Below are 20,288 nucleotides of genomic sequence, written 5' to 3'. Positions count from 1 at the left end.
CATCTCTGCCGGGACTCGAACCCGGAGCCTCTGGATTAGAAGTCCAGCGCGCTATTCCATTGCGCCACAGAGACTGAGCCAATGGAAGAGTTGCTGCTCTCCTTTAGATCCGTAAAGCTCTCTGCAGCACCTCTTTTAGCATCCCTCAGCATCAGGACCATTCTGCCGCCATTTTGGCTCTTTACTGCGAACCAGCAGAGGGCGCGCCGCATCTAGTGCGCACGTAGTTACAAAGCACGAGCCAACATGGCGACGTGGGTCTGCTCAGTTACCCTTCGCAGTGGAAAGGAGAGCCGTTTTGAAGTGACGTTTATTATTTCTAAGTTTATTCTGCTTTCTGAACGGGGACATGTAAAAACATGGGGTCAGATTTAATCCTACTGTGGCTTGCTCCCGTACATAGCCACGGAGTGACTCCGGAGTAGACCAAGCTAACGTTATCGTTAACGTAGCTGAAGCATGGCTATTACCACAAAGCAGACATTAGGCAGTGTGCTTTGTGTACCGTAGCCTATTAACATAAAAGATCTCATCGGATTTTGTATCGATGCGCGGCAGACGTTAGGTCTATCCCTTACTTCAGAGAGGCGCTTTCATGTCTCGGAACGGTGGGTCGCTCACAGACAGTAGCCTATAAAGTTGCCTAGGCTGTCGGATTATCAACGGCATGATGTCAGTGAGATGACAAGCCGAGAGAACAGCATTGGTAGGCTACTCAGAACCAAAGCCGCTGGCTAGCGCAACAAACATCACTTGACAAAATCACTGGATCTGGGCTATACCATCACAACATTTGGCCCACAACACCTTGTCTCTGTTGGCTATTGTTCGGGCTTTAACTGATGTATTGTGCCTTCGTCAGGGCTGCAACTGTCAAATGTCGGCTTAGGGTCTCTTAGAAGTAAAGATGTAGGGGTATTTATCACTCTCTGTGTACACAAATGATGAAACAATGTAATATTAATGCTTATTAACATGAAATCGTGAAGTATTTGGGGAGTTCATCATAGTCACAATAATAGTGCTACAGAGTGCACGTGATGTCAGTGTCCCAATAATACCAGTGCTAAATGATGTCAGTGTCACAATAATAGTGCTATAGAGTGCACGTGATGTCAGTGTCCCAATAATACCAGTGCTATATGATGTCAGTGTCCCAATAATAACAGTGCTATATGATGTCAGTGTCCCAATAATACCAGTGCTATATGATGTCAGTGTCACAATAACAGTGCTACAGGGTGATTTGAGGAAAGAGGACAGATGCAGAATCATTAAAGTGTTCAGTAAGTGTTCCATCATCCTGACTGTTCTTGAATGAATGACACATAGACCAAACCCCCCATCTCAACCTGCTGTTTGTATTAATGTCCATTTTGATTAAATTTGACCGCAGTTTCATGTATGCTATGTTGCCCACCCAACCTTTGTTCCCCTCTGGCCCCACAGACAGCGAATGTTACCCAACAGGGGAGCCCTAATCACAACATCCTTGTGTGCTCCTGGTGGTGAAGTGGGCATCAAATGAACGGGCAGTTGATGGTGACACTGTGGCTGGCCTGGCGGCGGTGCCAGAGTCACAGGCAGGAGAAAGCGCTGGAGTCACATCAGATGATAGTTCACCAAAGTCCTCAGCGCCACCATGTCCTCCACTAGTGCAAGCTAAAGGCTGTTAGGGCGCTAGCCGGTCACGGTGGAGGACCACCATCCTCCTCCGCCCCGTTAACCGCACACGGTGCCCCTTAACCACACACGCTGCCCCGTTAACCACACACGGTGGCCCGTTAACCGCACATGGTGCCCCGTTAACCGCACACGGTAGAGACGGCACAGACACCTCTGGATAACCAGGTCCACTGACGTCTGAAACTCGCGGCCATTAATGTTTATAAATTCAAGACAGTGAAGGTTGAGGTTGTTTTGCAGGGGGAAAACGTAATAAAATTATCAAAAGTAGCCGATTAGTGTTTCATAAGCGGAACAATTGGGCATATTTTAATAATGTATGATATTTCTCTAGCTTATTATTATTCTTTCACTATTCCCTTCACTATGATAATGGGGACCTGGTTAATGTTGGTCAGAAACATGGCGTCCACAGACCGCGTGACCCCTCGGAACCAATCCCATAACGGGATGGCTCAAACCATTCAATTCCCTAGTTGTCCGAACTCTCTCGGGTATGCATTCTCCAGACAGGTAGCGACCTCTAGTGGTTACCACAGAAAGGTAGTTCACAATCTCAGAATTTCACCCAGGCATTTTATTTTACTTTTTAAACAGGACATACAGTAGGTACATTGAACACAACAGTACCTCACTGTCCTCCATATGATTAGAGGTCTAGTACCTCACTGTCCCTCCATATGATTAGAGGTCTAGTACCTCACTGTCCTCCATATGATTAGAGGTCTAGTACCTCACTGTCCTCCATATGATTAGATGTCTAGTACCTCACTGTCAGAAGTCTAGTACCTCACTGTCCTCCATATGATTAGAGCATATGATTAGAGGTCTAGTACCTCACTGTTCCTCCATATGATTAGAGGTCTAGTACCTCACTGTCCTCCATATGATTAGAGGTCTAGTACCTCACTGTCGGAGGTCTAGTACCTCACTGTCCTCCACTGACCTCCGTAGCTCTCGTCCATTTCCACAACAGAGAGCACTGGCGCTCCCACCTCTGATACTCCAGTGAAATGTTTGGAGTAACTCCCGCCAGTGCAAAGTAACTCCCGCCAGTGCAATGTAACTCCCGCCAGTGCAAAACTCTGGAGGAATGTTGATCAGGATTGACATAAAAGTTGCATGAATTCAGACTGCATGTCGCTTTCCAAAATATCAGAGCTGATTTGGATTTAGACCACAAATGGAAGTGACCCAGATCAGAGTTGAAAAAGTCACATTTCATGTGACCTGCGCTGTTCACACTGTTTGGAGAGCAACAGATACAGGTCACATCAAGTGAAATCAGATTTGCCTTGGCAGTGTGAACCTAGCAATATGAACCAATGCAATTACCCAATTGCAAAAGCTATTAAATATCGTGCACAGTTAATTTTGACACATTTATGACTTTTATATTAATTTCATACATATAATTCACAAATTTTCAGGAGCTTAGAAAGAATCCCGCACACTGACCATTTCGCAAGCAATTATTTATTTAGAAAAATTTGTTTCGATCTTAGACATTCATCAGGTAAATTTAGGCAACGACAACTTATCAGCCTGACACCAGTCACTCTGGACATCTGCACAATGCAAACATGTGACGTGTTAAGTGTTAAGTCCAGCGTGCATCACATTCACCCTGACAAGATCAGCGCAGCATTAAGTGGAATGAGCCTAATATCACCAGCCCTCCTTTAAGTCTAAGTAGAGTGGGATTCTCCGTGAGTGTCTTGATGATGTCTTACAGCGATGTCAAGGTAACAGGACAGAACATCTACTGTAGATGCAGCCATGGAATGTTCTGTTTACCAACCTAAAGTCTTGCCCTCGCTGGGTGAAGCATGGTTTCAGTATGAACACTAGATGGCAGTGTAGGATCTCATAGTGCTGGTCTCCAGGAGAGGTGATGTTGATGGATGCTTGTAAGCACAATAGGCTCATTCGACTTGATTCAGATCTGCGCAATCAAGGCGTCATCAATATCATGCACCAACAATTGATGCTCAAATGTAGTACATATTGATGCAGCATCTAAATGAGTCAAGTCTGTAAGGACTAGGAGCCTTTCCCTAAGAGCACCATCTGAAACATATTTCACACAGAGTGATGCAGCATCTAAATGAGTCAAGTCTTTAAGGGCTAGGAGCCTTACCCTAAGAGCACCATCTGAAACATATTTCACACAGAGTGATGCAGCATCTAAATGAGTCAAGTCTGTAAGGGCTAGGAGCCTTTCCCTAAGAGCACCATCTGAAACATATTTCACACAGAGTGATGCAGCATCTAAATGAGTCAAGTCTGTAAGGGCTAGGAGCCTTTCCCTAAGAGCACCATCTGAAACATATTTCACACAGTGACAGCTGCTCTGTCTTTCCATCCCTGGCCTCGTCGGCCATAATGGCAGACATGTTTGACTCCCTCATCTCTCTAACAACAGTTGCCGTTACCTCGTGAACAACACTGTATCGTTTGATTCTGACTATCAGAGGAAAGGTAGGTTGTGTTTGCTGGAGGAGTGTAGCTTTTTAAGAAAGGGTCAAACTTTTTCAGGAGCTCCATGCACACCAAGAAAATCCCTCTGTTGTTGCTCTCAAGTGATTAATCATGACCCCTAAATGGAGTTTCCCCAGCGTACGTGTCACATCGTGACTCCTAAATGGAGTTTCCTGTTTCCCCAGCATACGTGTCACCTCCACTATAACAATTGTGTGGTTTTATGTTTCTGTAAACAAGTTCAGTGCATGTTTCCAATTTTTATCCCACCAATCACAAATTCCTCCTGTTTGAATATCTTGCCGATCACCCTACATGCAAAGCAGAATGAAGCATTTCTTCTCACAGAGTATTCTAGCCAATTAAAACTCTGGAAGCACTTAGACTGAAAGGCTCTCTTCTGTGTGCTACACTGGTCTAGAGCAGTGGTTCTCAAACTCCTAGTGGTACTCTAGGAGTCTCCAAGTCTCCTATAATTCAAAATCCTTAACCACGCGATCGATGAAGTTAAATTTAAACTATTTTTTTATTTTTCATGAAAAAAGTAGGCCTATATTCATCTTTATATCAGCCAATAGGAGCCGATAGGCCTACTAGGCTAGTTTAATTGTATGTTTAATTGTATTTAACTGTATGGAGCATTAGCAAATGGTTTACAAGCTAAGCTGTGATGGCAAGCAAAGGAAATGATGGATCAAAAACATCCATGCAATCAGGGCTCCAAATGGGAAGTATTAGAAAGAGATGCTGGAGCAGAACCTGAAGTTGGTGACAATGAGCCCAGCACATGTGACTAATGAGGCTTCCAAGGCACCTGCCAGCAACAAACAACGCAAAACACTATGTACAATATACAATATGTGAAACTGGCAATACAATACAATTGTACAATTGTATTTTATGCCAGTCATAATGGTGGTACTTGGAGAGCCAATTGTTTCTGAGGTGGTACAGTACTCAGTGTGAAAAGTTAGAGAACCACTGGTGTAGAGGGTACTGAGGCAGCTTCCAGTGTCCTTATCCCCTAAATCAGTGTTTCCCAAACTTTTTTTCTGGGGACCCACTTTTTAAAAATGACAGACCATCGCGACCCATATTGTTTTAGGCATAACTCAAGTCGTTATTAGCCTATTTCTGGAGGTTTCTTTGGGAAGTTGAATCTGCATTTATCTCTGGAGTTAAACATTTGCTTGTTTGTAGGCCTTATACTAAGGCTGTGTATTGATGTTGTGACAAGCTTGTAATGTGAAATGAATAAATATCAGAACAAGAGGCTTTTGCGCAATAGCCAAAAGATAATGTGCCTTTACTGTAGCCTAGTATAGTTTGCAAAGTGGAAAACGAGAGGAAATAATAGCTTTTAAAATGTCAATTTAAATTGTAGCCTAATATAATGCACTGTTGTGCGTTTTTAAATCCGAAATAATAAGGAATGTGAGGAAGTTGCTGTTAACTTTAAAGAGTGCATCTCGAACCTATACAGCCTATGACACAAATTGAATATGTCCAGTACACGGATGTCTGCTTGACAGCACGGAAACTAGATTTTAATCGGTCAACGGAAGCAGCTGTCCGTTAATGTTCGTGCTGATTCATGTCCCTTGCATTTTCAACTGCGAGATCCATGGCAGGCGCACCACAGAAATATTTAATTTTGCGAGTGAGATGCACGCTGTCCCCTCTGCGACGCGTTCGCCCCCCAGTTTCAGAGCTATTCTAAGTGCAAAATTGCACAGAGGTCCATGACTGTGGTAAACAAACTATATCCTAATAGAAAACTGATAACTTTCCTGGTTAAATGGTATAAGTTAGGCCTATTAGACAACATAAATTGTGCTGGCGACCCAAATAAAATCTCCTGCGACCCACCTGTGGGTCGCGACCCAGTCTTTGGGAACCAATGCCCTAAATCAACAGCCGTGTCTGCAGACGCTTCTGCCTTCTCCTCTGTCTGTGCTCCTCCTGCTCCTCTCTGGTCTGCTCCCTTTCACCTTCAAAACACTCTCCCTGCTCTCCTCTCTGGTCTGCTCCCTTTCACCTTCAAAACACTCTCCCTGCTCTCCTCTCTTTCTACTTAGTAAAACATTTTTTTTCTTTTTACATAATTACAAAGTCATCCACGAAATGGCTAAATATAATGTACTTTTTTTTATTGGTAATTAGTGAGGTGGTTGAGAATAAATGCCCTTTTTTGAGAATAAATGCCCTCTTTTGAGAATAAATGCCCTCTTCTTCCAGGTCTTGCACCCACTGTGTCTCCACTCTCTCTCCCTCTTTACATACATACAAACGTTTAGTAAGGAAGTAGTTATAAACCTTTATAATAATATAATAATAATAATAATAATAATACACAAAGCAAACAAGACGGAGCAATTTTAAAAGATTGAGTAAATACATATGGGCAAATGCAATTAATGTGGCCATAAAGATGTTTATTATTATGGCCTTCTTGACTACCTGTTCATGTTCTCACCTGTTTCATCTGGTTCTCTCTCCTTTTCTCTCTCTATCCTCATCTCAGTGGCATTACATTCTCTCACTTGCATCTGACTTTTCTTTAAAAAAAAAAAAAAAAAAAAAAAAAAAAAAATGTATCTATGGAAAAGCAGACATTTGCAATGTTCAAGATGGTGTCCTACAGTAGCCTATAATGACCATGAATCCCCTTTCTATCAACAGCCAGTATGAAAAGCAGGCTTAGTATAGTATAGTATAGTATATATACTCTTTTGATCCTGTGAGGGAAATTTGGTCTCAGCATTTATCCCAATCCTTGAATTAGTGAAACACACTCAAGTCAAGTCAAGTCAAGTCAAGTTTATTTATATAGCACATTTCATACACAGAGGTCATTCAATGTGCTTTACATAAACAAAAACAAAACAATAGTAACAAATAAAGGCATAGAAGGGCAATATAGTCAAAGAATAGTTAAAAGGTAAAGATCATAATAAAAAGAAAACATAAAACACAAGGTAAAATCATTTAAAAATAAAGAATAATTAGTAGTAAAAAAAGTAATAAAAGACAAAGTAGAATAATTATCAAGGCAGATTCAGAATTTGTACCGGTCCGAAGCGCTAACCAGTAGGCCACGGCTGCCCCAATACCGTAAACTCAGGGCTGTTCCCCCCCCACGGAAATCTTTAGTAAAAGGCTAAAGATTTGTACGACATGAAGAGAAACCCGGCTTATGTACGTTTAACGTATCATGGCTTGGTCAGCTATCTGCACCTCACCATCTCACCACAGGGGTCCCCCAGGGCTCAGTGCTGGGCCCCCTCCTCTTTGCTATCTACACCACCTCCTTGGGACAGATTATCCGTTCGACGGGCTTCTCATACCACTGCTATGCAGACGACACACAGCTCTATCTGTCCTTTCCACCTGATCGACCCCCTGGTTTCAGCACGGATCTCGATTGCCTCTCAGACATAGCTACATGGATGAAGGCACACCACCTCCAGCTGAACCTCTCAAAGACTGAACTGCTGGTCATCCCAGCTAAACCTACCATACACCACGACATCAACATCAAATTTGACTCCCTGTCTGTTTCACCGACCAGGACTGCAAGAAATCTAGGAGTTGTTCTCGACAACCAACTAAACTTCTCAGATCATGTTGCCTCAGTCGCCCGGTCATGCCAAGCTGCGACTCTACAACATAATGGAAAATCAGGACTTACTTGACTCAAGATGCTACCCAACTTCTGGTTCAGGCAATAGTCATCTCACCTACTCGACTACTGCAATGCCTCCTGACTGGTCTCCCAGCCCGCGCCCAGTGAAACCACTTCAGATGATCCAGAACGCGGCGCGCCTGGTCTACAACCAACCCAAAAGGGCACATGTTACCCCCGCTGCTCATCCAGCTACACTGGCTACCTATGGCGGCCGCATCAAATTCAAGTCTCTAACGCTTGCCTACAAAGTAGTCTCCGGTTCTGCTCCCACCTACTTGAATGCCCTCATACAGACATATCGCTACCTCCAGACCGCTGCGCCCTCCTCTGACGAACGACTTCTAGCTCTACCACCGCACGCCAAGCCAATCCAAACTTTTCTCATCTGTTGTTCCTCGTTGGTGGAACACACTGCCAGTTCCTACAAGGGCAGGGACATCCTTTTCCACTTTCAAAAAACTCCTGAAGACCCAGCTCTTTAGAGAACATCTACTCTCATAGCAACACTTACAACAAGTCTTACTGATCCTAGCACTCACCAGCCGTTTTAAACTGACAAGTAACTGTTAAAAACAGCACTCACCGACGCACTTATTCTTACTGTACTCTAATGTTTTTTTTTTAAACTGTCCTAAAATTGTGAGAATTGTTCTAACACTTACTGTTTACCATGTTGTTAGTCGCTTTGGTTAAAAAAGCGTCAGCCAAATGTAATGTAATGTAATATAGTGTAGAAAAGAAGATTCATGTCATTTAAACGCTAGCACTATGTTTAGCCTACTAGCACTATAGCCTACTAGGCTATAGCTTATTTTGTGCCTCATTAACTTACTGATAGACTTTCTAACTTGGCATAAGACATCGCTATACGGTGACATTCCATATCTTGCCACTGGGCAACAAGTTAACTGTTTGCAATTGCGTAAGAAGCGTTCCGGTTTTCACAGACTGCACACACTGAAACCCGCCCTCATGACGTCACTCCAAACCGCCCTATCACGTCTTTGAAATGACGTCATGAGGGCGGGTTTCAGCGTGTGCAGTCCGTGAAAACACAAGGACGTCGGACAGGATTTCTCCAGCATGCTGTGTCCATCCCAGCATGCATTGCGTCCATCCCAGCATGCATTGTGTCCATCCCAGCATGCACTGCGTCCATCCCAGTATGCATTGCGTTCATCCCAGCATTGTGTTCATCCCAGCATGCATCAGATCGAGTCAGATCTGCACAGGTCTGCATCAAGTCGAACGAGCCGAAAGCAATGCATGCTGGGAGTGAAGAATCTGGTAACCAATGGGGATGTGAAGAATGATTATTAACCACTAGGGGGATCACGGTAACCAACGGATTATTAACCACTAGGGGATGCGACTTCATGTAACAGCTTAACGTGATTATTCATGGCTTAACGTGATTATTAACCACTAGGGGGATGCGACTTCATGTAACCGCTTAACGTGATTATTAACCACTAGGGGGGTGCGACTTCATGTAACCGCTTAACGTGATTATTTCTGAGATTCTGATGAGGTTTCATGCCGTTATTGTGCATACGTCATATGTGGTTAAAAACTTCAGAATCTCACGTAAGAAATAATCACGTTATGCAGTCAGCTTAAGACGGCTACATGAAGTCGAATTGAAGTAAAGCAATGCATGCTGGGAGTCAGGGATCAGGTAGCCACTTACAGCAACGGCACACTCTAAGATACGACTCCAATGGCATGCTGTGTGTGTGTATAGCGTGTGTGTCACACCTCTAACATCAAACATCTGGCTTAGAGCACAGAGAGGCCTTTGTATGTTTTACAACCTTGTTTCAAAAGCAGTTGGGATTCAGAATGTACATAAAAACAGAATGTTATGATTTTCAAATCATGTACATCCTATATGGAATATGGTGCAAAGACAACATATCCTTTGTTGGGATTTTTTTTCTTCAAATATATGTTGATTTTAATGGCAGGCAGCAGTACGTTTTTAAAAAGTTTGGACAGGGGCCTGTTGGCAACCGTGTTGACTAACCTCTTCTCGTAACTTACCATTCTCAAATCTTAACTGGAGTTTTGAGAATGAATTGTTGTCAGGATTTCAGCTGCTCAACAGTCTTGGTTTGTTTGCAAAACCACTTCAGCCGTGGTTTTGTTTCCATGTCTGGACTGCAGGCATTTGAAATATCTGGGCCTAATTTGAACTATGGGCAAACCGCAAGTCTCTGCTTGTATCTGAAGAATGAAAATGCTAAAGCTTAGTCTTGTTTAACCAGATTCACTACTTTGTCTCACTGTACACAAACATACACGTGGAAAAAACATTTCCCCATCCTCATGTGGAAATAACTGGTGGGAAACTGCATATCCTCATGAGGAAATAACTGGTGGGAAACTGGGAAACTTAATATCCTCATGAGGAAATAACTGGTGGGAAGATAAGATGAGCCTTTAATGTATCTTAGGTAGAGAAATTTGTCTTGGCCAATCAAGAGAGTGTGGTTACCAGGCTTGGAATTTCACCATTCTGGGGGCAAGGCCACTTGGCCTTCAGTTGGGCATATTTGGTGGGGGGCACAAAGGCCACATGTCAGGGCACCAAGGCCAAAGTTAACTATTAGTAGTAGGCTATAAAAATTATCAAAGTTGTATTTAGCCTATTCACTGCAGCAGACCTGCATCACTGTATGAAACATTACAAAACATGAAATGAAAAAACATGACATATTACATAGAACTGTAAATCATCTGACTATCTAATATTTACAGATATCTAGGCTATATATAACATTTATTTTATATTTGGCCTGTTATGAAATCATGTATTGAACAATTTAAGCACAGCTCAGCTTTAAGAAACTCAAATAGCCTAGATGCATGCTTAGCATTTTGTGATCATTAAGGCTACTTTTACAAACTCTTAGTCAGCCGTCATCTGATTTACCAATATATAGGCTTATATTTGTAACATTTATTTTGTATTTGGCCCGTTATGAAATCATGTGGAACAATGTAAACACATTGTAAAACTTAAAGCCCAAATATGGAGACATCCAAATCCATCGAACTTTACTGCAAATTCAAAACTGGATTACTCTGGAACGGCTAACTGTACAGTACTGTACTGTGCTTTACACCTTTGTGTTCGGTAGGTCTCCTGTTTATTCTGATATATGGGTTGTCATGTGTTAAAAGAAGGGTTCAGTAAAGTATTACAATCGAGATGAATGGGTATGGAGATCATGGGACGAAAACCTTCAGTAGAATGTATGATTAAATTGAATTATATTATTTACTTTTCTCACAACCGCTCAACACAGCAATTATCGGCTAACATCGCTTAAAAGCTGAGAAAAAGCTCTTTCATGTGATAATGGTGATGTCTGTGTGATGAATAGGCTACTTCAAAAGTAGTTCAACCGAGAATGGGTGAATTTGGACGCACTTTCTTTCTTTGGCGCTTGCCACTTTCTCCACTGCGTAAATGACTAAATTAATTTGGCGCTGTGAATGCTAAGATTATTTTGACAGGCCACAGGCTAAATAAAAATCGCTATTAGTAGGACGCAAAAGCAGAATATTGAAAGAAGGGGGGCACCAAGGCCACCGTGGCCTGTAAACCTCTGATTTTCAAAGGGGCCTCACGGCCAACGCAAGGGGCTACGACGGCCATGGCCGTCGTGAAATTCCTACCCTGGTGGTTACACAAATTAGACAAAAACATACATTAGCACATAAGGTGAGTTAACACCAGTAAACACAGAGACATAAACATAGATATAGGCTAACTTCACATAGCCAACCCAGAACACAGAGAAATAAACATAGATATAGGCTAACTTCACATAGTCAACCCAGAACAGAGACATAAACATAGATATAGGCTAACTTCACATAGCCAACCCAGAACACAGAGACATAAACATAGATATAGGCTAACTTCACATAGCCACCCCCCCCTCCCCACACACACACAACATAGTCTCATTACACACACAGCCCTATTCTAAACAAACACTCCATCATAACACTATTGTAATATTGCACACAATAGAGACCTGTAGTTTATATAGCACACAACCCTATTCTAAACAAACACTGCATCATAACACTATTGTAATAATGTTTTTCCTACAACTATTATGAAATAATTGGCTATGTTATACCAGAGAGGGTTAAAGCAGAGCAATCAAGGATCTTTGGTTATACCGAGGTTCCACAGTTAACGATAGCTAGCTAGTAAGTTAATGGTGATTACATAGGAGGTTATGTTTTTTATTTTAAGTGTTAGCTACTAGCTAAATTTGTCCTCTACACTGGGGTGGGGATTGCAAATTACTTTAGTAATGTATGTAGTTTCGGGATGAGACAGTAACATATACATATTTCTTTATAACCGTTGTGTTAGTAAAAGGACTGCATGTCCTGTGAATTAATAACTAGATGAAATGTGTGACTGCTATCTCTCCCATTGAAATAAATAATATGATGCAAGCTTGCTTTCCCATTGGAATAAATGATATGATGCAAGCTTGCTTTCCCATTGGGATCAATGATATGATGCTAGCTTGAACGAACAAACGAACAATAGCAGAACAATCTGAGATGAGAAGTAGCCGCTAAAGGCCTTTATTTCACAAATCCAACCAGGCAGGAGATGTGAATGGATATCCTCTGCAGCGGAATCCAGGCCTCAGGTGAGAAGATGCGCAAATTCTGAAGTTCACTCCCTTGGGAGCCAACTGTTATACCCGCTAAAGCTGGTGTTAGAACACCACCTCCTCAGTGATTTTGGCCAATCCTTGACCAGGTGTCTGCCCCATATGCAAATGGCAGACACCTCTTTAGCCAATCAGCGTTTACCCAATTATTCATATTGGTGGATAAGTTTACCATATTGTTCATAAAAATAATGTGCACCATTTGTTTGGTACCAGACAAGTCTATTAGATTACATACAGCAGGCCTGTTTCCTGTCTTGGCTCATGCATGACATCATCCCTTGGTGCCTGCCTGGCCATACATTCGTCTCTAGAAATTCACCACACTAGCATAGCAAAACGTAGTCAAGAGTATGGTACACGAGGCTAGCGTAGCAAAACGTAGTCAAGAGTATGGTTCACGAGGCTAGCGTAGCAAAATGTAGTCAAGAGTATGGTTCACGAGGCTAGCGTAGCAAAACGTAGTCAGTTAGGGCAGCCGTGGCCTACTGGTTAGCGCCTCGGACTTGTAACCGGAGGGTTGCCGGTTCGAACCCCGACCAGTAGGAACGGCTGAAGTGCCCTTGAGCAAGGCACCTAACCCCTCACTGCTCCCCGAGCGCCACTGTTCACTGCACCGGGATTAGTGTGTGCTTCACCTCACTGTGTGTTCACTGTGTGCTGAGTGTGTTTCACTAATTCACGGATTGGGATAAATGCAGAGACCACATTTCCCTCACAGGATCAAAAGAGTATATATACTTATATATACTTAGTCAAGAGTATGGTTCACGGGGCTATTAGGGAGGAGCGCAGCAAAACGTAGTCAAGAGTGTGGTTCACAGTATGGTTCATGAGGCTAGCGTAGCAAAACGTAGTCAAGAGTGTGGTTCACAGTATGGTTCATGAGGCTAGCGTAGCAAAACGTAGTCAAGAGTGTGGTTCACAGTATGGTTCATGAGGCTAGCGTAGCAAAACGTAGTCAAGAGTGTGTGGTACACAAGGCTATTAGGGAGGAGCGTAGCCAAACTGTCTTTAAAGCGTAAGCAGGGGCGGCCATGTTGGCAGCGGGCTCTGGCCAGCTCGCCATATAATAAGACTGGAGGGATCATCCATTCGATGAACATGCCCGGCCCATCGGAGATGGCGTTCACAAAGGATGGTGCACAGGTCACTGGAGCCAGTTCTCTCAAGTATGACAGAGACCCTTTCTCAAAGTCAAGGATTCGTGCTTGGTACAACGAGCCCTGCCGAGTCAAATCGTGCTAGGTACCACGAGCCCTGCCAAGTCAAATCCTTCTTCTTAGCATTCGGAAAACACACAATGGAACAGACTAGCGAGTGTGCAGGAAGCTGCAGGTGTATTATTAAAAATCATGTGTGCGCACAGGATTGTGGGTGTTCCAAGCATGCAGAGGATACACGCATGCATCCTCGAAAATTCTCAGAAAATCTCAGAACGAAGGACTCAATACTTGATAGAATTTTAAAGCACCCTTGACATTGGAACAGTGCTTGGTGAGATTCGATGATGTAACGTCCTTGAAAAAGCGAATTTGAAGGACCCATCCTTGACTTTGAGAAATGGTCAGAGTGGCACATGGTCTTACTAGCACACCCAGTATGGACCGAAGCCCAAACAACAACACAAACCTACAGGAAGCATCCCACAGCTGGGGAGGGGTTTCATTACAAAACAGCATTTAATTGTACAATTAGACCATTTAAAATACAATGCAGAGAAAACAACAGTCTTCTTTTGGCAGATCTGTACACATTTACAAGACGCTAGGGTCCAGGCACTAGGGCGAGCACACCCGCCTGCCTGTGCAGGGCTCAAGGCAATTGAGGTAGACAGAGGACTACATAGGGATGAAGGAATAAACATACAAACACGCACACACACATACTGTACACACACACACTCATATACTGTACATACACACTCTACACACACACACACACACACACACATACTGTACACACACACACACACTCAAATCATGTGTCTCATTAAAGCAACATCAAAGCACACACGCTATCTGTTTATCCAGCATCGTTATTTCATTGGAAATAACAATGTCCACAGACAAGGTAGAGTATGTTGCATGATTTTTATGGAAGTATGATGTCAAATTTGTAGTTTCTTATGTCTCATTCCATCAAACTACAGATCCGCTACCCGATCTGGCAAACTTACATAGTGCGGTTATAGCTGATAGAGGGCTGCGAAGCGAATGCAGAAGTGCCGTTCACCCTGTTACAAGTTGATGAACCACTGAAACAATTTTGGAAACATTATTTTAAGCTTCAAAATAATCTTTGGTGTTGCTTTAACTGTGGCATAAGCCAGCTCAGGATACACTCAAATTTGATATACAGCATATAGCACACACACACAGTCCCTATGAAAACACACTCATGTGCACACACACAAACACACACATACATACACACAGTCCTTATGAAAACAGACTTATGTGCGCACACACACGCACACACACGGGTTCATCAGCCAAAGTCCCAATGAAAACACACTCATGTGTGCGCTCACACACAGTGGGTCTTCAGTGGGAGTCCCTGTGGTAAGACAGTGCTGAGCTGGGAACAAAAGCAGGATGCTGAGGGGTCCTTAAGGTAGTCCTGGAGGAGGCACACACACCAGCCAACTCCACCGCTCCAGTCCACCTTAAAAAGGCCAGGGTCTGCCCAAAGTTCAGCTCAGTCTCTGACCTCAGTAGCCCGAGGAGCTGCATCTTCTTGGAGTGTGTGTGTGTGTGTGTGTGTGTGTGTGTGTGTGTCTTCACAGTGTGTGTGTGTGTGTGTGTGTGAGTGTGAGTGTGAGTGTGTGAGAGTGCGTGTGTGTGATTAATGATTAATAGGAGTCTTTGTTTGTGAATGTGTGTGAGCATGTGTGTGTGTGTGTGTGTCTGTGAGTGCGTGTGTGTGATTAATGATTAATAGGAGTCTTTGCTTGTGAATGCGTGTGAGCGTGTGTGTGTGTGTGCGTACACTCAAGAGTCTTCAAGGTCTGAGCTCACTAAAGGGCTCAACATGCTTCTGCGTCAACTCCACGGCGTAGCTACTGCGCCAGTCCTACGGCGTCGTGACCCTTTTACGGTTCTGCGTGGGGTTGCTTTGCATCGCGGTGCATTTCACCGCCAGAACGCTCGTTGTCGCCTGTGTCTGCGTCGCTCACCACCGAAACCACAGACTGTATGACCAAAACGCTACTCAGAATGGCAAACCTGTCGTGCTAAAATATTAATCTTATTTGTTTGGCCCTTTCTTGCTTAGATTTTGTAAAAAGTATCGAGAAATAGACACAGTAAAATCCTACTGTAACCAGCAAATAAGTCTGAGGTTGGTTTTACAGGTGTCTGCCAGTCAGTTTGTTATGTTAATAGCCGAACTTTAGCAATGTAACTGCCCACAAAGTACTGCTTTTGCTGGCAAGGGCTAATTTATAATGTTACTGATATATAGACACTTTACAAACGATAACCCGTCGGCTAACCAAAATATGTCTGAACTATTTGCAAAGCTTAAGACAGTAGGCTGCTTGAAACACCGACCATCAACACACAGGACGAGTTGACCAATCACAATCCTTGCGGCCTGCGTTGCCTCGACGCAAATGTACAATTTTTCGGAGGTGCACGTGGAGCTACGGTGGAGGGGTCAGACAGGGGTCCACAGCCACGCAGAGGGGTCCACAGCCACGCAGAGGGGTTCACAGCCACCCAGAGGGGTTCACAGCCACCCAGAGGGGGTCACAGACACGCAGAGGGGTTCACAGCCACGCAGAGGGGTTCACAGCTACCCAGAGGGGGTCACAGCCACCCAGAGGGGGTCACAGCCACGCAGAGGGGTTCGCGGAGGCACGCCGTTGAGTCCACACAGAAGCATAAAACAGGCTTTACAGGTTGACTATGTTTATATGTGTGTGTCACGATTGTGTTGTGTGTGTGTGTGTGTGTGTCATAATTATGTTGTGTGTTGTGTGTGTGTATGTGTCACGATTATGTTGTGTGTTGTGTGGGTGTGTGCCACGATTATGTTGTGTGTGGGTGTGTCACGATTATGTTGTGGGTTGTGTGTGTGTGTGTGTCATGATTATGTTGTGTGTTGTGTTGTGTGTGTGTGTGTGTGTGTGTGTGTGTGTGTGTGTCATGAAATCTGTTGTGTGTTGTCCACATCTGTGTTGCTGGGACACACTTCCAGGCTGATCTCCACCCTCTCGGGCGTTGGCACATAAAGACGCTCCTGTGGGGTCAACAAAGGGCAAGGGTCAGAGGTCATCAACACACACCCACACACACACACACACACACACACACGCAAACGCATACACACACACACACACACGTGCACACACACACACACACACACACACACACAAAGATACTCCTGTTGGGTCAATAGAGGACAGAGTCAGAAGTCATCAAGACAAACACACACACACGCACACTCTCATACCAGCCACCTCACAGAACACACACACGTACACTCCTGTTGGGTCAACACAGGTAAAGAGGTTATCAACACACACACACACACACACACACACACGCAGGTTATCAACACGCTCACACACTCCTATTGGGTCAACAAAAATCACAAGACAATTCATTTTCACATTCAAGGTAGAAGACTGACTGCTTTAAAAATGCCCTGCCACACGGATTTCATTACTTTAAGTGTAATGTCTTTAAGTTCACCATGGACTCTTACATTTTTTTGTGGAAAAACATGCCTAGTTGCCTTGTTTCAAGCCATTCTAGAGTGGTATTTGAAGACTCTGCTCCTGATTTTAGCCAGTTGTCATTAATATTCAACAAGCAAAGTTGCTTTTGATTCCTGATTGGCTAATAGCAAGTAGGTTTCGTCCATAACATGACAAAATGCTATCAACTAATTTTAGCTTCATGGCATGAATTTAGCTTGGCGAGTGCTAGCATTGTCCAAATGTTATAAATAAAACCTGCTATGCTAGTGAGTCCATTAAGCCTGTATAAGATGGCACTTCCTTGAGTTGACAATAACGTTTTACTTTACAGGCACTGGTCTTAGACTGCTGTGATGGTAGCCCTACTGCTCCAGGCTTCAACAGCTGCCTTTTTTGCAAAGCCTGTGGCATTGTTCCAAAAAATAATCTGGAAGCCATTTGATCCTCAAGTTCTGGGTCTGCGGGCAAAATGCATTGTTGAAGTTCTATTAGGTGCATAGCGACACAAGCCCGATTGACATTCAGCCATCCTTGCATTGGCCTATGAAACTGTCACAGAGCTAAACAAATTTTTTGTGGGCGTCTCCAACTGGGCTAGCTCATGAATAGTAATGAGCTCATCAATTCCGCGTCAATCTGAAGAGCTTTTGCAATTGGCCTGATTTCTCCACTTATTTTTTTCAGTGGCTAGAGCCGACAGAGAGTTAGCTGTTCATTTTCACATTCACAACATCACAAACACATATGGACCTAACTTGTTTAAAAAAATACAAGTAAAAACGGTTTTGTGTGGCAGGGCACCTTTAAGAAGAACATGCAGAAGACTGTGAGTGTGTGTGTGTGTGTGTGTGTGCACATGTTTGTGTGTATGTGTGTGTTTATGTGTATGTGTATGTGTATGTGTATGTGTATGTGTATGTTTTTCTGTGTGTGTGTGTGCTTGTGCATGTTTGTGTGTGTGTGTGTGTGTGTGTGTATGTGTGTGCACGCGCGTGTTTGTGTTTGTGTGTGTATGCGTATGCGTGTGTGCGTGTATGTCTGTTTGCATGTGTATGTGTGTGTGTGTGTATAGGTCTGTGTGCGTGTGTGTGTGTAGGTCTGTGTGCACGTGTGTGTGCATGCCTGTATCTCTGTCGGTCTGTGTGTGTGTGTGTGTGTGTGCATGCCTGTATCTCTGTCGGTCTGTGTGTGTGTGTGTGTGTGTGTGTGTGTGTGTGTGTGTGTGTAAAACAGGATGGTTACCATCAGTCCCTTGAAACTGTCCAGATGAGGCTCTGGGATCTTTGGCAGGAGCCTCTCCTTGTACCTGACAAATTTAAACACACACAGACACACACAGACACAGACACACACACACACAATAAATGATCCAAACACACACACACACACACTCAATAAATGATCCAAACACACACATTTACAGTATAAACATACAGAGAACTATTACAGTCTACACACACCACTCTCATATTCGCCACCTCACAGAACACACTCTTCAGAACACACACACACACACACACACACACACACTATTGGCCAGTCGTTATCTCAGCCAGGCCCAGCTGGTCGTCGCATGGCTGGTAAGTGCTGCTAGGCCCAGAATGGTGGCCTTTGTGGCCATTTTGAACCTCTGCATATCCAGAGCAGCGCGCACACACACACACACACACACACTATTCCAAGCTACTCGCTTGTTCCAAGATACTCACTTGTAGAAGAAGAAGAGCAGTGCACATATCCAGAGCAGCACACACACACACACCACCACCAGAACCACGGACAGCTCCCTGGCGGGCCCTGGGAACAATCAGCTCCAGGTTAGGGGTGTAGGGGTGTGTGTGTGTGTGTGTGTGTGTGTGTGTGTGTGTGTTACCGGAACAATCAGCGTTACGTTAGGGGTGCATGTGTGTGTGTGTGTTACAGGAACAATCAACTCCATGTTAGGGGTGCGTGTGTGTGTGTGTGTGTGTGTGTGTGTGTGTTACAGGAACAATCAGCTCCACGTTAGGGGTGTGTGTGTGTGTGTGTATTACAGGAACAATCAGCTCCACGTTAGGGGTGCATGTGTGTGTGTGTGTGTGTGTGTTACAGGAACAATCACCTCTACGTTAGGGCTGCATGTGTGTGTGTGTGTGTTACAGGAACAATCACCTCCACGTTAGGGGTGTGTGTGTGTGTGTGTGTGTGTGTGTGTGTGTTACAGGAACAGTCACCTCTATGTTAGGGGTGCGTGTGTGTGTATTACAGGTTTATACATTGATTTGGCCAACATTTCTTCATGAGGTTAACACACAAGGGCGAGATATACATGGGAACGCAGGTCTTTATGGGAACGCAGGTCTTTATGGGAATGCAGGTCTTTATATATACCACGGGGAACGCGAGGTCTTATGGAACGGTCTTATATTACATGGAATGCAGGTCTTTATATACGGAATGTATATATTCATGGGAACCAGGTCTTATATTGCTAATGGGAATGCAGGTCTTTATATACATGGGAATGCAGGTCTTTATATACATGGAAATGCATATCTTATGGGAACGCGAGGTCTTAGGGTCTCTTATGAGAACTATGGTCTTATGGGAATCCAGGTCTTATGGGGAATGCAGGTCTTTATATACATGGGAACGCAGGTCTTTATGGGAATGCAGGTCTTTATATACATGGGAACGCAGGTCTTTATGGGAACGCAGGTCTTTATGCAGATCAATCAGAAGTGCTGGTGCATCCTCACACACCCAGAATGTATGTGTGTGTGCCAGGCCGACCCCAGGCAGGCTGTGTGTGCCAAATAATCTCTATGTATGTGTGTGCGTACCTATACTGGTATGGGTGTGTTTGTCACTCAATCGGTGTGTGTGTGTGTGTGTGTGTGTGTGCGTGCGTGCGTGTATGTGTGTACCACTCAATCTCTATATATGTGTGTGTGCGTGTATACGCATGTGTGTATGTGTGTGTATGCGTGCGTGTATACGCGTGTGTGTATGTGTGTGTGTATGTATGTGTGTG

General features: G+C 43.9%; 1 protein-coding gene, 1 non-coding gene and 1 pseudogene across 2 annotated transcripts in view; all 3 read right to left on the bottom strand.

Moving 5' to 3' along the window:
- Positions 1-74, bottom strand: trnar-ucu. Its single transcript has one exon. It is a non-coding gene; the product is annotated as a tRNA-Arg (tRNA).
- Positions 75-7,275: 7,201 nt separating this feature from the next.
- On the bottom strand, positions 7,276-7,364 carry LOC125289960 (annotated as a pseudogene).
- A 9,275-nt stretch (positions 7,365-16,639) lies between these two features.
- The window catches only part of il13ra1 (interleukin 13 receptor, alpha 1), a 28,606-nt gene continuing 24,957 nt past the window's right edge, over positions 16,640-20,288 (bottom strand). Inside the window, exons 8-10 of the mRNA XM_048236907.1 lie at positions 18,985-19,072; positions 18,518-18,581; positions 16,640-16,812 (exon numbers count right to left, since the gene is read on the bottom strand). Of these exons, the coding sequence (XP_048092864.1) occupies positions 16,717-16,812; positions 18,518-18,581; positions 18,985-19,072 (248 nt within the window). The 3' untranslated portion in view covers positions 16,640-16,716. The remainder of the gene's footprint in view (positions 16,813-18,517; positions 18,582-18,984; positions 19,073-20,288) is intronic.

Source organism: Alosa alosa, chromosome 24, assembly GCF_017589495.1.
Source record: "Alosa alosa isolate M-15738 ecotype Scorff River chromosome 24, AALO_Geno_1.1, whole genome shotgun sequence".
NCBI classification, from domain to species: domain Eukaryota; kingdom Metazoa; phylum Chordata; class Actinopteri; order Clupeiformes; family Clupeidae; genus Alosa; species Alosa alosa.
Note: the sequence above shows the minus strand (reverse complement) of the source record. Positions and strands in the feature narration are given on the sequence as shown.